The 18,891-nt window shown below is 48.9% G+C and overlaps 1 protein-coding gene across 6 annotated transcripts in view; it reads right to left on the bottom strand.

Annotated features, from left to right (window-relative positions):
* KIF26B (kinesin family member 26B) overlaps nucleotides 1–18,891 on the bottom strand; it is a 534,059-nt gene that overhangs the window by 26,572 nt on the left and 488,596 nt on the right. For all 6 annotated transcript variants that reach the window (XM_037822508.1, XM_037822516.1, XM_037822521.1 and 3 more), the window contains 4 exons: nucleotides 15,270–15,432; nucleotides 10,855–14,260; nucleotides 1,296–1,498; nucleotides 569–719 (listed from right to left, as the gene is read on the bottom strand). In XM_037822508.1, coding sequence (XP_037678436.1) covers nucleotides 569–719; nucleotides 1,296–1,498; nucleotides 10,855–14,260; nucleotides 15,270–15,432 — 3,923 coding nt within the window. The remainder of the gene's footprint in view (nucleotides 1–568; nucleotides 720–1,295; nucleotides 1,499–10,854; nucleotides 14,261–15,269; nucleotides 15,433–18,891) is intronic.

Genomic DNA, 18,891 nt, shown 5'->3' with positions numbered 1-18,891 from the left:
ATCCGTCTTTCAAAGAGAACAGAATTGTTCTGAATTGTTATTACATGGTTACTGTTGTCATCCTGGGCTCTCTATTAAATGGAAATAACACTATAAATGTTATTTTTTCACTCAGAAAATGTTTTATCTTGCTTTCTGGGTTCTTTGTGAGGCTTTTGTAGGATTGTACATCCTACCCTATTGAGAGCTCTATAAATTCTTATCTATTTCAGGCTAGTTATGCCAGCATGATTTTGTGGCCTAGGAGCAGATTTGTAATACAGCCTTGATGTCTGGGTGATCTGCCACATGCAAGTGGGGTGAAAACTAATTTTCAGGTGCTTTGGACTGAGACACATAAGAAATCATCTTGCAAGAGTGATACTCCCCACCCCCTTGCTGCCCGTGGCCCCTCCACTGCCTGGCCCCGGGGGAGTGGGACTGCTCGCTCACTGAGATGGTCTCTGACAGGCATTATCTGCCCCCTGATTCAGAAAGTCTGTCTAAATTTCACCCTCAGCTACATGTCAGAGCCCCTTAGCTGGTGAAAACTTTAGTCACAATGATGGAAATCAGCCATGGGACTTACATTCACTAAGCCATTTGTTGGGATCCAGCATCAAATACTGCTTGGTCATCTCCAGTTCCTTCATCAGCCACTCATACTTGGCTCGGACTTCAGCGATTCTCTGCTGGCGGTGCTCCAGAATTTTCAGTTTTGCGTTGAAGCACATGACCTCCTAGAACACAGAGGAGATGGGGTGGAGGAGAGAAGGAGAAAAGGAACTTCTGCTCAAATCCAGCAAATACAACGTGTTCTAGAGAGGAATATTTATGGGTATGATCAATGAAAAAGGAGCTGGTCACTGGGAAGCTTGCAGGAACCTTGGGGATCTTGGCCACATTTCTGCCTTGACAGACCAGCCAGCTCAGGTGACTTGATCACCACGTAAGAGCATTGCAGCCTTTCCTTAAGGAGAGCAAATGGTGTTCCAAGCTGGCCTAATGCTTGTCTGCCTTGGGGTATGAAACCTCAAGACAGAGTTAGAGACGACTAGCTCCCCCTGCCTTTGAGCCTTCTAAGATGTTTTGGGCAGAGAAACATGGAGCTCTCCAAAGTCTCTGGAAGAAGCTTACCATCTTCCAGGTTTTCCAATTCCTAAGATTCCAGTGGCCCTTCTTCTGGAACAGAAGCCCCATTGCTCTCCTCCCACACCAGATGCCTGGCCAGGAAGTCTCTCTGGCTCCGAGCCTTCCTCCTCAGCTCACTGCCCCAGAGCTGCCTTAGGGACCGTGTGGGAAGGAGGTGGCCTCACCTTGCCACTGCCCCCTCGTCGCCGCTGCAGACGCTCCACATCGTCAATCTCATAGACTTTAATCTCAAAAGGTTCCCCAAGGCCCCTCTGGGTGCTGCGCAAGGGGCCATCCACCCAGCGAACCCCGGCACTGTTGACAGGCTTCCTCACCGGAGAGGGGGTGTCGAGGGACAATGCTGGGATGAGCCTCCGTCTCTGGGACCCTAAGGAGGGGATTAAGCCCAACGTTAATCTTTCTGAATTTCCATCTTTTAAATTTTCTTTGATGGAAGAGATAGGACCATGGCAAGCACCCCATAAACACTCCAACCTCCAGCCACCACTTCAGCATTTCAATCCCCTGAACTGGCACTTAGTCTTTACCTACAGAAGCTCAGGAAAATCCCTGTCTGTATCTTAAGCCCTATTTCCCAGCTTTCACTTGTGAGAAACACACACACGACCCCAAACTTGTAGTCTAGAATCATGAGCCACACTGGCCATTGTCACAGTGAAATTAAAGTGATGGTCACGTTAGGGGAAAAAGGTCCTACCATATGAATTGTGGTTATAAGAAACCAGAAAACACTGTCTCCCTATCACCACAATAACAACACTGTAATAAGTGATGATTATACGCCAAGCACTGTTCGACATGCTTTATACATTGTGATAAAGACTGTCACCTGCCTCATCATCTCTCTTCTCCCTCAGTGGAAGAGTCCCTGAGTTTTGGCAGGGCCAGCGGGCCCACGGCCACCCCAGTGGAGGCTACTCCCTTGTGTGGTTCATGTGACCACTGGAACGTAAGAAGTGGTTAAGTGCAACTGCTAGAAAGTGTCTGTAAAAAGTGGGCATTTGTCCTCTCCTACTTTCTCCTTTGCCCTGGATGAAACATGGGCCTGAGTTGGAGCAGACATTTTGGTCCATGAAGTGAAGATCATAAACAGCAGAAGAGAAGGAACCTGGACCCTGACACCAGGGGGGTTTTTACATGCTCACCTATACACACCTTTCCATGAGAAAGAAGCCACCATATTGCTCTTTGGTGTTTTCTGTCTCTCACAGACAAACCCAATCCTAATACGTACGTAGTATTTCCCACAGAAGAGGAAACTCATGTACAAGAACTTAAGTAACTTGCAAAAGGTCTTAGTATTTCTTTGTTCAAAACAAAAATCAGGTAATCATTTCCCCAAAGAATGTGTTTTAAATAACAAAGAACCTGGCCCATAGTGGGTTCTTACTGACCGTTAATATCCTTTCGATTTCCTATCTTCAAGAACTGCATAATCTCTTTGGGGAGATGAAAAAAACACTCAGAAGTAACTTGGGATTTATGTAGAAAAATAACATGCTGATTGGCAACCCTAGAGGTAAGGTTTCTGGAGAGGATTATAGCAAGCAATCGCCTACAGGACCCACAGGGCCAGGAGGGTCCCTTGGAACCCAGCGGCGCCTTCTGAGGACAGGGCTGAATCTTCCCATCCATTTGGAAACTACAAAGCGTCTGTCCGGAGGGGAGGCTGAGGTGTCTCTGCAGCACCCGGGCCAGCTTGGGGGCTTCCTCCTGAGACACACCCTCCCGGGAGTTTCCCGCTGAGGGGAAATGGACATTTAGGAGGCTTTCTTTCTCCTGGGAAGGAGGATGTTTGGGAAACAACATAATTCCAATAGGTCTGTTCTGAAATGGAATGGAATCTAATTTAACTCTGAAATGATCTACAGTCTCCTCTATAGTTTGACTCAAGAAGGTGGTATTTGCCCAAGACCTTTTCCAGCTGCACTTAGTGCTTGGCTCCGACTCTGCTTTTCAGTGGAATGGATACAGAACCCCTTCCAAAGCAGGATTTGAGTGAGAATGGCAGGGAGCAAGAGAGAGCTTGCACCTCTGAGAACAAGGACAGCTCGTTTCATTAATGGGCTTCATATGGTCAGAAGCACTAATCCTATGCCACCATTAATAACAGGGGCTGCCTGACTCTTAGGGAGATCAGTTGGAGAAGTACAGGCAAGAATTTTGCAGGAGTTAATGTCCTCTATTCTCCAGTCTTACCTCCATCCTCCTTCCCCATCCTCCCTGTAACTCCCACAGGTTCTAACTGCTGAGTACTGAGGCAGCGTGTCCTGCCCAGCCTGTTGACCCTTCCAGAGAAAGAGAAGGTGTACTTTTCTCCAACTTCAAGGGCTCCACTCACTGCTAAGGAAAGCTTAAATGAAAGTACCACAACCTCCAAGAGAAAAAAGAACCAGAATTAGGTGGAGAATAAGGGGATTAAGCTACAGGACTTCTTCTCACCAACTGTTTAGGCAGTTAGGGATGTGCAAAGCCTCTGCCTGCAGTTCCAACACCCAGTGGTAGTGGGAGCAGTGCGTGGCCAGGAGGGGCACCCATAGTCTTTTTTCAGGAGACAGTGAGGAATTCTCAGTGCAAAGTTAATTTTCTCTACAAAGGCTACTATGTCCTCTAAGCTCCCTTGGTTTCATATCAAACTTCACTTTTTAAAGCCCTGATCTTCATTATACACACACACACACTCCATATTTATTTTTCAACAACTGCAAGCACTGATTTAAGAAACTAAGAAACAAAAACACTGGGGCAAAGCAAATGTCTGTCTCCTTAGTGTCCAAGACATTCATAATGGAAATGAGCCAGGCAATAGGTGTTTAAAAATGGTCTGAACCTCTGCTGCAGCCTCTGTAAAATGGGGTGACCTGAAAAACATCTAGGGAAGGAGTAATGATGAACACTAGTAAGTGGGAATGTTCCATTCTTCTGGCTGACAAAGGAGGAGTGTGAAGCCTGGAGGAGACTGGACTATCTCGAGGGTGAGGATTGTGGCCTTAGAGATCCAGGCAGCTCCCATTCTTCTAGGGTGCAAACATTCTTGAAGCAGTTTCTGTGATGGCCTTTTCTCTGGATTTGATAAATACATATTCACGCCACAGAGAGGGTGATTGACCTTCCACCTCACCTACCCTGACTACCCTGAAAACAAGGTCCGGAAATATCCCCCTCTAAAAGTGAAATCAGTGATATATAACAGGGGAAGCGCAGTGTTTGAGCCCCAGCAGGGTACCCTCAGACATGTTCAGGCATTCTGGGATGACTCTTCTAAGCCTCTGTTTGCATGAGAAATACAAGAGGAACCAAGGACAGTCATGGGATGGGATAGTGTATCAGTTATCTATTGCTACATAACAAATTACCCCCAAACCTTGCAACTTAAAACAACAAACACTGACTATCTCACACATTTCTGTGAGCCAGGAATCTGGGAATAGCAAAGCTGGGTGGTTCTGGCTCAGGGTCTCTTATGAGGTTGTGGTCAAGCTTTCAGGTGGGGCTGCAGGCATCTGAAGGCTTGACTGGGACTGGAGGATCCACGTGCGAGCTCCCTCACATGGTTATTGTCAGCAAGCTCAGGTCAACACCATGCGGACTCTCCACAGAGCTCATCATGACATGCCAGCTGGCTTCCCCAGAGTCAGGATCCAAGAGAGTGACGGAGAAATAGTGCCCAAGACAGAAGCCATAGTGTCTTTTATAACCTAATATAGAAAGTGATATACCATCACTTCTGTCTTCCTCTGTTGGACACACAGACCAACCCTGGTACACTGTGGGAGGGGACTACACAAGAGAGTGAATACTATGAGGTGGGGACAAGTGAGCCATCTTGGAGTATGGCTATCACAGATGGGATGTGATCAGAGGGAGAATATCTGGAACAAGGGTCACCCTCTAGTTGCCTCCAGTATTCACTGCAAGCAGCATATAAGATGGGATCACTCTGATGGAGGAGAGAGAGAAGTAAACTAGTCTGAATGGAGAACGACATTTCACTGGGCTACAGTAGCTTAATAGAAATATCCCAAAGGCTACCAGCTTCCACTGCCTTCCTTCCACGTTATCTGGCAACCTTCTGATAACCTTCCTCACCATGTCAGTCCTTTCCGAGGTGGGAAGTGACTGTCTAATGTGGAGTTAGTTATTGTTTGGGGTCTAAGCATAGCTTCTACTACATGTGAATGAATGAGTTTCTTGGATTTTCAGTCAGTTTCTTGAAATTGTTTACCAGTAAGTCATTTCTATGAATGAACTGATATCATCCAGTTCATGAACCTCAATCCAAGGAGCCCTCCCCTCCCTGGTTGTCTCCCACCTGAGGAACACTGCGAGCCTTACGAGGCTTCCTTAAGTGCTGATGGGGAAAGCTGAGGACTGGTGCAGGGGGAGTGTGGTCAAGGCCAGTGGAAACAGTTAGATGATGTGAAGATAGTTCAGAGGCAGAGTTGGTGTCCTCTTGTTGCTCAGAAGAGCCCAAGAAGCAGCGGAATCACATGTCACACCATCACTGGGGGATGGCTGACCACAGGGCCTAGGTCTGGGTCCTCGTAGATAAGGCTTCCTGGAATATCTGCATGCTCCTCCATCTCCACCTCTCAAGCAGACACCACTCCAGGCACCTGAGCTTCCTGCTGAGCCCAGTCTCTACCAGTGACCACCTTCCTGGTGGGCTGCTGGGGGGTCAGGGCAGAATCAGTGGAAAGAAGCTGTAGTAGAGCACCCCAGCCTGGCAGGAGTTGTGTGGTGCCCCACCAGACACAGTCTGTCTGAGTCAGGATCACACATCCTGAACCAGCCCCATCCTGATGCCGATCGTCAGGATTCCTTCTTCTAAATCACTCCCTGCTTATCAGCCTACACTCAATCTTGATAAATGTAAGTCAAGACTGTAAAAAAAAATACTTATCCTAATAACTGCCAATGTAGTTTTGTTGCACAAAATGGGCCAAATTTGACCTGAGAACGTCAATACTGGTATTTTAATGAAACTTCCAACTAGGTTCCCTTTTCCTAAACAGAAGCTAGGCCCACTCTCTCCCCTCCTCATTCCAGGCTTTGCTGCCACGTGCATGCAGTAAGACGGGCCACTGATGCAGCACTTAGGGCCCCCGGTGAGAAGTCTGATATTGGGCCTTCCATTTTTAATGTCACTGAGCTCAAATAGAGGTGCGTATATCATATGCAAAGACTGAAGATGCTGTCACTTAGGTCAAATGTCAGGAAAGCCTCATAATACTCCCTGGGAAACTTGCTTCTGTCCATTCTCAAACTGCTGCCCTTAGAATCCACCATCCTTAGCTTTCCCCTCCAAGACCTGCTGTCTTCATTCTGACTCAAAATATGGGCACTAGCAAGACAGTGAATAAAAAAGCATAATGCATTATGTTGAGAGGAAGATGTCAGAGGATGAATGAAATATATGTGTGCTTCTATTGACTAAAAAGAAGCCAGCTCCACGGTTTACCAGATGAATGCTGGCGTTAGCTCTTCTGCCTCTGGTGGTGCTTTAATTGAAGAGTAAATTTTCCCAAACCAGAAATGAGAAAGAGGCAGATGCCCCAGGACTACAATGCTCTCCCCCACGCAGAACTTGAGTGTCCTCATATTCCCCCGTGATTCTCAGCTTCTACCCAGGAGCACAGCCGAAGCCTCTGTCCTCTCCCTTCGGCTTCCTTGGAGCGTCCTTGTTGTCTTAGAGAGTTCCTTTTCATTCCCCTCTCTCCCAACTATATATCCAAAAAGGTTCCCTCAGTCTGCACCCTTTCTCAAATACCTCTCAGTGGGTTTTCTTTGAAATACTCTGGAGATCTTAAATCTGCCAGCAAGTAGCTTGCCTTCCTCCCTGTTTTCATTAAGCCACTGACCACTGTGTTCCTTGAATTTGTTAAAACAAAACAGAGCTCACCAGAGAACCAAATGAACAGCAGACAGCTGGCAGCGCAAACTGGCACGCTCAAGTCCTTGGAGGAATGGAATAATCACAGACACGCGTGCAGCAGCTCTGGGAACCGAACCCAGGCCCTCAGTCCGCTATGCACAGGGTACCCAGAAGGCTGCATCAGTCAGTGATGTTCACCCAGCACCAAGGTAAGGGAAGACATAGTACATGGTGCGTAGAAAGACAAAGGAAATAGTAGGCCAGGTTCAACATCTAAAACACTTACCACCAAAAGGACAAGATATGAGAAAATACAAAGAAAAGAAATAGCTAATTTTCAGGACCATGCTGCTAAACAACCAACCAATCAACCAGAGGGTACAGTTATTTCCTAAAGGTCACACAGCTCAAGACTCCGAGTCTCCTGCTCTCCAGCGTACTCTCCTCACAGCACCGTGCTACGAACACCAGAGCAAGCCCAGTTCCGTGCACTCTCCATCAAACAGGGAACTCCGGGAATGGTCCTGGGGAGAAGAACTACAGAGATGCTTCGTTGTTTCTACTGCCACATGTGCTTTGAGAGCTCAAGATTATCTTCCCAGTAATATAATTCGATTTTATGTTTACTAAGGAGCCACTCAAAGCATTAAAATTTTCCAAATTTAAAAACTATCTCAGATAAAAGATAACTGCTTGTCTCCTCTGAAGTTCCGAACTTTTTCAGTAATTTTAAAATCCATCCATCTAGCTAGGAATTTCCTTTCAGGAGTTTTATGGCTTCTCTTGAAGAAGTTGCTTTTGATTTATGCTGATCGAGCCTGACAGCCAGCGTTTCTCTTAATAATAATCATAAATAAGCAAGACAAGGTCACCTAACCTGAAATGAGCATCTCTGCACTGCCATATCCATTACGGAGCCCTGGATCTACAGCAGCTGACCACGAAGGTCGAGTGCTCTTGGCACCCCTATTAAATCCTACCCTGGTGCTTTTATTTTATACCATTTTTCTCAATGGCCTTACCCTACAAGAGACCCCAGAGGACAGCACTATGAGAGGAGGGGGCACCACAATAAGGATGCGCACAGAGCCTGCCGTCCACTCTCTAGGCAGTTATTTGTAATGAAAGTCTTGAAAAACAGAATAAAAGCTATGTAAAGAGGAAAATGGATTGCTAGATTCAAAGCACTAAATTAGAGTACACAAAAGCACTTTATAACACCAAAACTCATGTGACCATGCAGCAAATGTCACACAATCATCTGGAATTTGAAGACCCGCACTAGGAGGATTGAAATGAGGCTGATCAACCAAGAACTGGGAAAGCCAACGGATTTTTTTTTTTTTTTTTTTTTGGCTTTAACTTTTAGTACAATAATTTAGTTCAATCCACTTCAATGCCCTCAACCCTGAAAACAGAACCCAAGCAGCTGTTATGTTACACTGAATGGCTTTTCATTTTCAACCTGTCTGCTCCAAGGTCTGTTGCTTTGCCTCTAAGAGGTGGGGGCCTGATGTGGTGCCTTGCCAAAGTGTATCCAAGATGGAAGCACTTGCCATCTGGGAAATAAAGACGTTAAGGTTCTGACAGCCAAGATGATTCTTGTACATGCTTAGAGTGTAACATCACCAAAACCATGTCTCAAGATCTGCGAGGGGGTGGGCAGGTGGGGCTCTCTAGGGCTCTCCAAATCATAACGAATGTGGATGTAAAACTGCACAACCCTTGTATTCTATTTCTTTGATTTGAAGAAGACAAATGGTTTTTGTGCGTTGACCCTTACATTTGGTTGGAACATTCCAGAGTTTGTGCTTTCCCATGGTGGGAGTACAGAAAAAGGCTGAGAGGAAAAAGCTGTGGGGCCATTGCTGGAACAGTAGGAGAGTGGAGGTCCCACTGCTGGGTCTTACTGCATCTTTTAATTCTAAAATAAGTCAGTGGCACCAATATTCTGCAGGACAGTAGTTTCTGAGGGCTTCTTGGAGAGCCCCTAGTTCCACAAAAGTGCTCCCGGGACTACGAGATGGCAAAGGACAGGCCAAGAGAGCAGGGCTATGCCCCCACTTGCTTCAACCAAGGCACAGAATTGCACGTGGGAGCTCTATAGAAAATTGTGTTTCATTTAAAAAAGAGAAGAAGAAAAGAGTTCTTTATTGAAGTTAAGTTGATGAAGCAAAAGGGATTGTTATAGGTTTCGAATGCTAAATTTAACTCCCATGGTAACTACAAAGAAAATATCAGAAAATATGCAAACTCGTAGAGTCAGAAAGTAGAGCACAGGTTGCCAGGGGCAGGGGGAATGGGGAGCTAATGCTTAATGGGTATAGGGTTTCTGTTTGGGGAGTTGGGAAATTTTAGTAATGGAAGGTGGTGAGGGTACCACAACATCACAAATGTGACTAATTTCACTGAATAGTATTCTTGGGAGTGGCTGACATGGGAACGTTTATGTTGTATATATGTTCCCACAATAAAAAAATAAAAATAAAACAAAGAGCGAGCAACTAAAGAGACAATGGCAATTAAATGTAATACATGATTCTGGATGGGATCTAATAAAGGAGGAGAACAGACTCAAAAGGATATTATTGGGACGTGAAAAAATTGGAATATAGACGGTAAGTCTGAACTTGATAGCTACACTTAAGGCAGCTGACATGAATGAATATCCTTGTTCTTGGAAAATGTACACGAAAGTATTAAGTGTTCAAGGGGCATGATGTGTACAGTCTGTATTCAAGTTTTCAGAAAATAGATTGATAAATAGATATTCAGACAGATGGACAGGCAGAATGATATGGCAAAGGTGGCAAAATGTTAAAATTGGTGGATCTGAGCATCTTTGGGTGGGGTAGGGTAATGAAGTTCTTGTAAGTCTTGTAACTGTCTTGTAAGTGTGAAAGTATTTAAAAAAAAAAAAAAAAGAATAAAAGTTCTTATGGTAGAGAATGAGTAGGAACAATTTCTTTAGAAAGATGAGAGCAGAGATGATTCCAGGCAAAATTCTAAACAACTAAAGTAGCATAAGCTGTCGTTAGTTCCTTGTGCCTTTTTTTCTGTATGTCTCCTTCTCTCCTCGCTGTCCTTCGCCTCCCTTACCCATCTCTGCTCCCAGGGCCACTGGCTCCAACCTGGGTCCTTGTCTCTTTGCCCAACATAATTTAATGTCATGTCACCCAAAATTCTGATCAACAAGTCAGTGGGCCTTAAACATTAGCCCTTCTGGAGTATCTGCCTTTTGACACGAGATGGCAAAGATCTTCCCCCAAAGATACCTTTTAGACACTGGCGGGTTACGTGCAGTTTGTGCTGTGTGCAGTGTGGCAGTGGGCATGGGTGTGCAGGCATTTCAGGCCCTGGGGCAGGTGTGCATACTTGATTGTCTACGAATATCTGCGGGGGGCAGGGAAGAAAGGCCCCTCTCTCAGTGGGACAAAGTATGCTTCACCCCATGTCCCCGAGAGAGGCTGCTGGGGCTTCAAGGCCACCGACCTCACGTACAAGCTTCTGCAGCCAAACGGTCATAAGAGTAGCTACCCTGACCTGATCCCACAGAGGTATTCTTTGTCCCTGAGCAGATGAACTCAAGGAAGGAACCAAAGAAGAAAAAGCCAGTCCCATCCCACAGCTAGTGAGTGCAGGGCTGGCTCGCAGCTTCCTGTCCTGCCCCTGCCTTCTCACCATGCGATGACCTTAAGTTGTAAGGAAGCACAAAACTAAAAGTCAGGTCTTTTACCTTAAGCCCCTCTTGCTTTATGACCCCGGCTGCAGCCTGAATCACGACGGGCTCTGGGGAGAGAAGCCGAGCCAGCCACACCGTCTGCCTGGCAGCCCGGGCGGGGCCCTACCTGAACTGGACCGCTTCTTGGGAGTTTTGAGGCTTCGGCACCTCCCGCTGACGGAGCTGCTGTTCTCGCTCATGGAGTCTTGGGCCGAGGAGGCGCTGCCCGTGGCCTCGCTGTCCCTCATCATGCTCTCGTAGCCGCTGCTGCCGCCACTGTGGTAAAACAGGGCCGTCTTCCCCATGGCGGGCGGGAGCTCCCCGCTCAGCACGCTGCTGTTGTCGCTGCCGTGGCCGCTGCTGCAGCGGTGCGGCTTCCGCGGCGGGGTGACCTTGCTGTAGGGCGAGGGCAGCGCGGGGACGGCGGCGGCGGGCTTGTCCTCGGCATGGGGCCCGCCCTCGGCCTCCGCGCCCGCCCGCGGCTGCCCGCCCCGGGGGCCCGAGCTCCCCTGCAGCAGCTCCGAGATGCGCCCGTTGACCGCCCGCAGGGGCAGCTTGGAAGCCAGGCCGCCCGAGCCCCGGTTCCTGCTGAGGGACTGGGTGGACCAGGACATGTGCTTCCCGCCGGGCGGCAGGCTGGAGCTCTGGCCCACGGACTGAGGCAGCGACTTGGTGGAGAAGCTGAGGGTCTTGGTGGTGGAGGCGGACAGGCTCCGCGCTTTGGGGCTGGCCAGGAGGAGCTTGCCCACCGCGGAGACCTTGGACTGGCCAGCCTTGGGCGAGGCCCCGGCTGACTGCGGGGCGCCGGCGTGGGTGGGCGGGACCCCCGCGCGGCCCAGACTCCGAGCCGCGCGGGGCATGGTGCTGTCTTTGCCCGCGAGCGCCCGGGAGCTCATGGAGGACAGGCTCTCAGCTCTCTCCAGCGAGAGGCATTCGTAGTGGCTGACTGTTGTCCTGCCGAGAGAGTTGGTCCTGCTGGCCAGCTGCTCCAGTTTGGCACTGAAGAGCTTGCTGCTGCTACTGGTGTCCTTCGTCTTGCTGCCGGGCTCATCCGGGAAGCCGGCCAAGAAAGTCGCTGGTTGGTTCAAGGGGCTGCTGGTGCTGCTGCTGCAGGCACTGTGCTGGGGGCTGGCCCGGTTCTTCTGGTCCAAGCTAGACTTGCGGACGGGGGGCAGAGGCGGGGTCCCTTTGGGCCGAGCCAGGACACAATGCTTGGGTGAAGCTACTTTCCTCTCCAGGGTCACCTTTAAGGGCTGGGCACCTGCTGCTGTGCCAATCCCATTGGTTTCTGCAGCACAGTGGTAGAAGAGGCTGTCCAGCTCCTCTTGCCTGCTGCCTTTCTGAAAAGCCCTCGGGAGGCTGCTGGATTTCAGGCTTTTGTTGGAAGGAACAGGGGCCTGTGCAGCCAAAGTGGGCAAGGTCATCTCACACCCATCCACAATCCTCCTGAAGTTGTCGGTCACGGGGGAGGCAGACACCTCCCCGCTGCTGCTGCTGAGCCTGTCGCCAGAGCTCGACTTCCTGTCCTGCTCTGGACTGGCCTCAGGCTTTTCAGGGCCCGTCACAGTCTCAGACCCGATCCCCATATTGAGATAGGCATTGTCTTTCTTTACCTCTTCTTCTCGTTTTAGCCAGGGGTCCTCAAACTTCATCTCTTTCTTTGCACTGGTTTCCTTGTCCTCCTGGGATTGGGCTGCTTTGGGGGCTGAGCTGACTGTGGCAATGGATGACTCAGTCTCTTGGACATTCAGGGGGCTCATGGCTATGCAGGGGTAAAGCGTAATGTTGGTCTTCATGGGGATGTAACCATCACAGCCACTCAGACTGGCTGTGTTGGAGATTGTGACCATGGCTTTGCCCAAAGTTGAAATTTTGCAGCCTTTAAGAGAAGTTGCTTTGTTGAAAGCCTCTTCCCCCATTTCAGACAAGATGAGCAAATTGTCAGGGCCAGCCTTGGGCTTCTCTCTGCACACCAGGGCTGTGTTCTGGATGCTGCCGACAAACTCCGAGGCTGAAGGTTCTGCCATTGCTTCCCTGTGCCCAAAACATGTCTGGGCTATGAAGCTATGGCACGACTGCTCGCCGTTGCTGCCAGTGCTTGTCTCGCTCAGCCAGGAGCCGATGGAGGAACGCCTGCTCCCGGCATCCTGGGCCTTCTCATCCAGGCTCAGCTTCGGGAGGGGCAAGAACTGGGTGATGCTGACCTCTGAGACGGGGGCCACGTTGGAGTAGCACTCCAGGTCCTCGCTGATGCTGCTGATGATGCTGACGGGCCGCGAGCCTGAGGCCAGGGCCTGCACGGAGCAGTCGCTGTTGAAGCTGATGATGCTGGTGGGGCGGCCGCTGTCCAGGACCCCACTGATGGTCAACTCCTCCACCAGGGTGAACACCAGCTCATCCTCGCCGTTCAGCTCCAGCGGCTGCTGCACTGTCACCATCGTGGCACTCAAGATCTCCTTCTTGGAATCTGGGGGACTGGCTGCCTGACAGTCATCATCAAGGGGGATTTCTGCAAAACCTCCACTCCCAGCAGACATGGATTTCTTCAAAATCTGGGGACTCATTCCTACCGGGGGGGTCCGTACTTCAGGCTGCGCCAATGACTCACTGGATGCCATGCCGGAGTCCTTGCTCAAGGGAGGTGGGGGGGCAGGGGAAGGCAGGACACCCTTCTGGGTATAGACTTTGCATCTCTGGGAAGGAGAGCTGGGGGGCTTGTACTCTGAGGTCTTGGACAGGCTGGCGATGCCCAGGCGGGGTGAGCCCATTGGCCTGGGCTTGCCTTCCACAAAGCCACAGGAGTTCAGGCTCTCCCGGCTGCTCTGGAGGCTGCGGCTCTGCAACAGCTGGGCAGAGCTGTGCTGGCTGCTGCTGCCCGGGACACTCCTGGGAGAGGCAGGAGTGGGGTTGTTGGTGAGTGCCGCAGCAGGGCCGGGCGAGTGATCCCTCTGCATCTTGGAGACTGGGAGGTCAACGCCTTCTCTATCAGTCAGCTGGCACTCTGACCCATTATCTTCCTTATCAGACTCAGAGAGGGGGCTTGCCCCAGCCGTCAGGCTTACCAAGGGGCATCTGCTGGCCTGCTCTGCTCCAAACTGCACAGGCAGCTCTTCAAAAGGAAACTTACTGGGCTCTTCACTGCCGTCAATGCAGTCGAGCCTCTCCTGCAGCTCGGCAAACGTGTTACACTTCAGGCAATCCCGCTCTGACTTACTGGCCACAGCCTCTCCTGCCTCGGTGGGCTGGCTGTCGTTCCTGGACTTCTGCAGGGCAGGCACAATTGGGACAAAGTCTGGGGGACCCTCATTGTCCGTGAGCTCCTTGTCAGAGAGAGCTGTGCCATTTGGCCCAATGTAGATGACTGTGTCACAGGACTGCTCGCTGCTGGAGGAGTAGTCGGGGTCACTGGACAAGTGGGGAATCGGGAAATCAGGATCCACTGCGTTCCTGGTGTGGAAAGGTCGCAGTTGGGTGGGCCTGCGCATTCGGCCTTCTTCACAGGAGCTTTCTCCCCCAGAGGAGCTGGATGTGTACTGTGAGAGAGGAGAACGGTTAAGGTGCAGCCAGTGGGGGACGCAGCTGCTTGCCCTGGGCTATCGACAGCCACCACTGGCCTCTGGGGCATGGGCCATCATTCTGGGTGTGCCACGCCAGAGGGCCCCCTCTTCCCACATCAGGGCTCCATATATAAAGGATAATCCCCGTGCAGCCCCCTGGCTGCTAGTGAATGGAGGTGAACAGCCCAGGCCCTGCTGGACCTCCTAAAGCCTGAGTGAACCACCGATTTGGCACATCCAGCCCCCTGGAAGCCTTTGCCAAGGGGCTCTGGTTGGAAACCCTGTTTTATACAAAAAAAAAAAAAAAAAAAAAAAAGATACAGAAAGGAGAAAAAATGCCCCACAAACCACCAAGTGATCCTGGACCTGAGTGGCCAGACTCACTTTGGTTTATTCTCAAGTCCCTGTTAAGCTATCCAGTCATGGTTTTGCCTCTGCCAGAGAAAATGATCCCAGTGAGTTCGTGAGTTCTAGCAGACTCTTAGTATCATCCAGAAACCACTGAATTCACCTGGCAAAACCCAACAGAATGAAAGTGACTCCTGGAGATGCAGGGGAAATTAGCGCTGTGTGAGCAAGGAGGGAATCATTCTCTCTGAAGTCAGTGGGAAGGACATTGTCTTCATCTACGTAAGACCGAGACAGTCAAGAGAAAAACCGAATTTTTTGTCCCTCCAACATTTTTCACGTAAAGTAGCAATAGACATGTAGGATTTAAAGCAGACCGAGTAGTCCCCATTAGGGATGCAGGCTGGATGCCACGGAAAGCATGAGCTGCGTGGATGGCCTCTGGCTTTCTTTGGCATCAGCCTGAGGTTCTCCTTCCCTGAGGTGAGCACTAAACCCCTCAGCAGCAACAACGCCACGTGTGCTCCCACCCCTGGCACTCGGGGATGGGAAATACTGATATGGCTCTTTCTGTCTCTGAACCAGGGCAGGGCTCCTAAAGCTCCTTTTTCCATCCCACCCCCTGCAAACTCCTTACCTTCGTCTTCTTTTTCTTCATCCTCAAGACTCTTGATGCGATCTGGATGGTGGACAGGGTCTCCGCATAGTTCCCTGCGGCTGCTGAGATGTGAGCAATCATGGTGGTGCGACAGTTCATGTTCCCCAGGGATTCCCGCAGCAACATGGTGAGCTTGCTGTCTCTGCAAAACAAAGTGAATTAAGGCTGCATTAGTGAGCCATGCTTCACTTTGGCTGTCAGGGTATGACTTCAGGTCTCTACATGGCTTTTTTGTTGTTGCAGTGGGTGGTGTGTGTGCTTCCATTTTTGTTTAATGGCATACTAATTATAATTAGCATCATTTTCCAGCATGGGGCTATTTGTAGTTGGCAGCTGAGCAAGTGCTTCTAACCCCAAGGACGGGACTCATGCAAAACACCTCCCTTGGCACTTGCGTCCTGGCTGTGATGGGGTACTCCTGTGTGTCTGTGCCTGTGCATAAGATATTGCACATAATGAGGCCTGGGAATAGAAACGGAGGAAGGGATCAAGAGAAAAACAGCTCTGTGACCAGTGATTCAGCATGCTAGCTCCACATACGGCTTTTCTCCTGTACATGTGCAATCACTGCAACGAAAAGTAGTTGCCTAAACATAAACTTATTTTTTTATTAGAGAAGTTGTGGTTTTACAGAACCAACTATAAACTTTTATCGAAGATCTGTAGGTTTACAGTACGAGCAAAATTTGTTTTGTCAAGGAGTTATAACCACTTTATTATCATTGCCTCATTGTCTTTTAACTCATATTTACACCATAATGAAGGAAAAGGCATTCATATTCCTGATTATTCCTGAGTATAAGTGGAGAAACATAGACATAGGCCCAAGCACTCAAGCAACTGAATGCAGAACTTTCTAGAAAGGCCTCCTCTGGGGACTTCTTGGGTGTCATGTGGGGTCAGTGCCCTGAGATGATGATGAGGCCCAGGAGATTAAAAACAGCTCTTTAAGAACTTGACCTGAAGAATGGCTCTATCTTGTCCATTCCTGGGCTTGTCCTGATCTTCTTCCTGCCTTGCTTTTAAAAGGCCTCTGCTTACTCCATCAACACACTCCTCTCCACTGTTGCCAAATGCCCTTTCCTCTGTGAAGCCTTCCCTGATCCTGAAGGCTGAGGAATCCCTTTTGTTTCCTGTACCTGTGTTCGTGTCTCTATGGTGTGTTCATAACGCTGGGTAAAAGGCGTTTGTCTTCACCTCCATGTCCCATGTCAGGTGGTGAGCTCCTCTGGGTAGTTAGCTCCTCTGGGTGGGTAGTTAGTTAGCTCCTCTGGGCAGTTAGCTCCTCTGGTTAGTCAGCCCCTCCCACCCCTCAGAGCTCCCAGAGAGCGGCCATCCAGCCCAGCAGATTCTGTGTGAGCTGCAGGTCACTGTCAGCCATGCTGAGACCACGGAGACGGATGAAACCATTTCACATGTGACCCGCATCAGGCCTTTAGGGAGGGGAGACTGGTGTAATAGCAATAGTTTTTCCTTTCCATCTGCGACCAATTAAGGTGTCAGTTTGGGTATGTTGGACTCACTGTGGCTCAGTTCCAGGGCAAGTAAAAAATATATCAGGGCTTTCCTTCAAGCAAAATAATCAGTGATGTCTGACATGGAGTAATTAGAATGAGCAAATTCATAGAGCCAGAAACTAGAATACAGGTTACCAGGGGACAGGATGGAGGTAGGGAATAGAGAGTTAATGCTTAAATTGTGCAGAGTTTCTATCTGGGTTGATCATAAAGTTTTCATAATGGATGGTTGTGAATGTAATTGACAGTGCTGAATTGTATATTTGAATGTGGTTAAAAGGGGAAATTTTATGTTGTGTATATGTTACTAGAATAAAAATCTTAAAAAACAACATTGGGCTGTACAACACAATGAACCCTGATGTACACTAGAGACTAGTTAATAGCACAATTATAAAAATGTTTTTTCACGAATTGTAATAAATGTACCACACTAATGCAAGATGTGAATATATCTTATGCATGATTTTTCTGTAAACTGACAACTTCTCTAATAAACATGATCAGTGATGGAAGTGGTAAGAAGGGATGTGTGGAAGAGGAGCAGGACCCAGCTGTAAGCACTTGACTCCCGCAAGATGTATCCAGCAGGACGACGGGCTCCCCAGAGCTGACAACTCCACAGGGCAAGTCAAGCTCCGATCCTCGCTGGCAGTCTCAGGGGAGACACTGGCTGGATGAGCCTTGGACTTCGTTTTCAAAACAGGAAGTGGGAGATGGAGTCCATTAGGGCTAAATTGTGATCATACACTCTGGAATTGCTAATGATGAGTCTTGTTAATCAGTTACACTCTGATAATGGCACACATCACTGATTTCTCCACGGTAAGGGAACCTAGTATAAGTCCCCAGAAAAAGATACCAAAGACAGAATAAAAGGATAAAACATTGCTATATCAAATTGTTTGCCCTGGGTGTTTCCACATGATCCCTCACTTGTGAGTTAATCATATGGACAAACGTTAAGAAAGAAAGGAAAGAAAGAAAGAAAGATCCACGTTGTTGGATGAAGCTGTGGCATGTGTTGCTTAGCAACCAGCATTTTCACTCTCCTCAGTGAAAGCCAGTAAAACTGATGGCAAGACTCACACGGGCCTTTCTAGACCCTAAAACAGGTCCTTATAGGAGTAAAAAAGGTGGACATACAACTTTGGCTTTTTCAACCTAAAGATCATCCTTTACCTTGGAGTAAGTTAGGGACAGAAGGTGAAAGAAGGAGCAGAACATTAAAGGCTGAAAACTGCAGGTTTAACCCAGTGTCTTTGGTGAGAAAAAAATGTTCAGAAGAGTTTCTGGGAGAATGGTCAGTACAAACTCAGCCCACACCTTTGTATCGAGAGTGAAGAAAAAGGAGGAGATGAGCACAATGTAGAGCTGCTGGTCTGGCTGCAGCCCCAGGGCCAGGATTGAGGGAGGGAGACAGAGACTTGGGTACCATGTGGGAGGGACCTTAATGTGCTTGGGTATGCACAGGAAGGGGCTGGTGACAGAGCAGAGTTGACTGGGGCCTGGGAAGGACTCTGCCCCCTTTTAAGTAGCCACGTTTTATGTACACATATTCCACCTCCCCCAGCCTAACCACACACACTTTTAAAAATGACATTTGTAGAAGGAGCTAAGATGGCAGCATAGGGAGGAGTGGAATTTAGTTAATCCCCTGGAGCAACTAATAAACAACCAGGAACAACTAGTAAATAATCTGGAACAACTGCTGGGGGACAACCGTGACTGTCCACACATCGAATGCTAACCTGGATTGGGTGGAATGGCTGAGATCGCAGCATAAAATCTGTAAGTAAAAACTGCAGAACCACACTGGGAGCCCCCTCCCCCCACGGCAGGCTGAGCTGCAGGATCTCACTGAGGGAGAAAGCAGCATTCTTGGAGCAAGCGAATATAGCTCAGCCAAGCTCCAACTGGGGTTTTAATTAACAAATGTGGACTGCTGAATACAAGCTACAAACAAAGACAAAGCCCAGTGGAGAGGAGGTAGGGATGATGGGGAAAAAAAATTAATTAAGATAAAAAAAAGAAGAAGGAAAACTACAGAGGCTTTTAGAGACTGACCTTAGAGAGCCAGAAAT

This window comes from Choloepus didactylus, chromosome 2 (assembly GCF_015220235.1).
Source record: "Choloepus didactylus isolate mChoDid1 chromosome 2, mChoDid1.pri, whole genome shotgun sequence".
Taxonomy (NCBI): domain Eukaryota; kingdom Metazoa; phylum Chordata; class Mammalia; order Pilosa; family Megalonychidae; genus Choloepus; species Choloepus didactylus.
The sequence above is the reverse complement of the archived record's forward strand: the minus strand, read 5'-3'. Positions and strand labels throughout refer to the sequence as shown.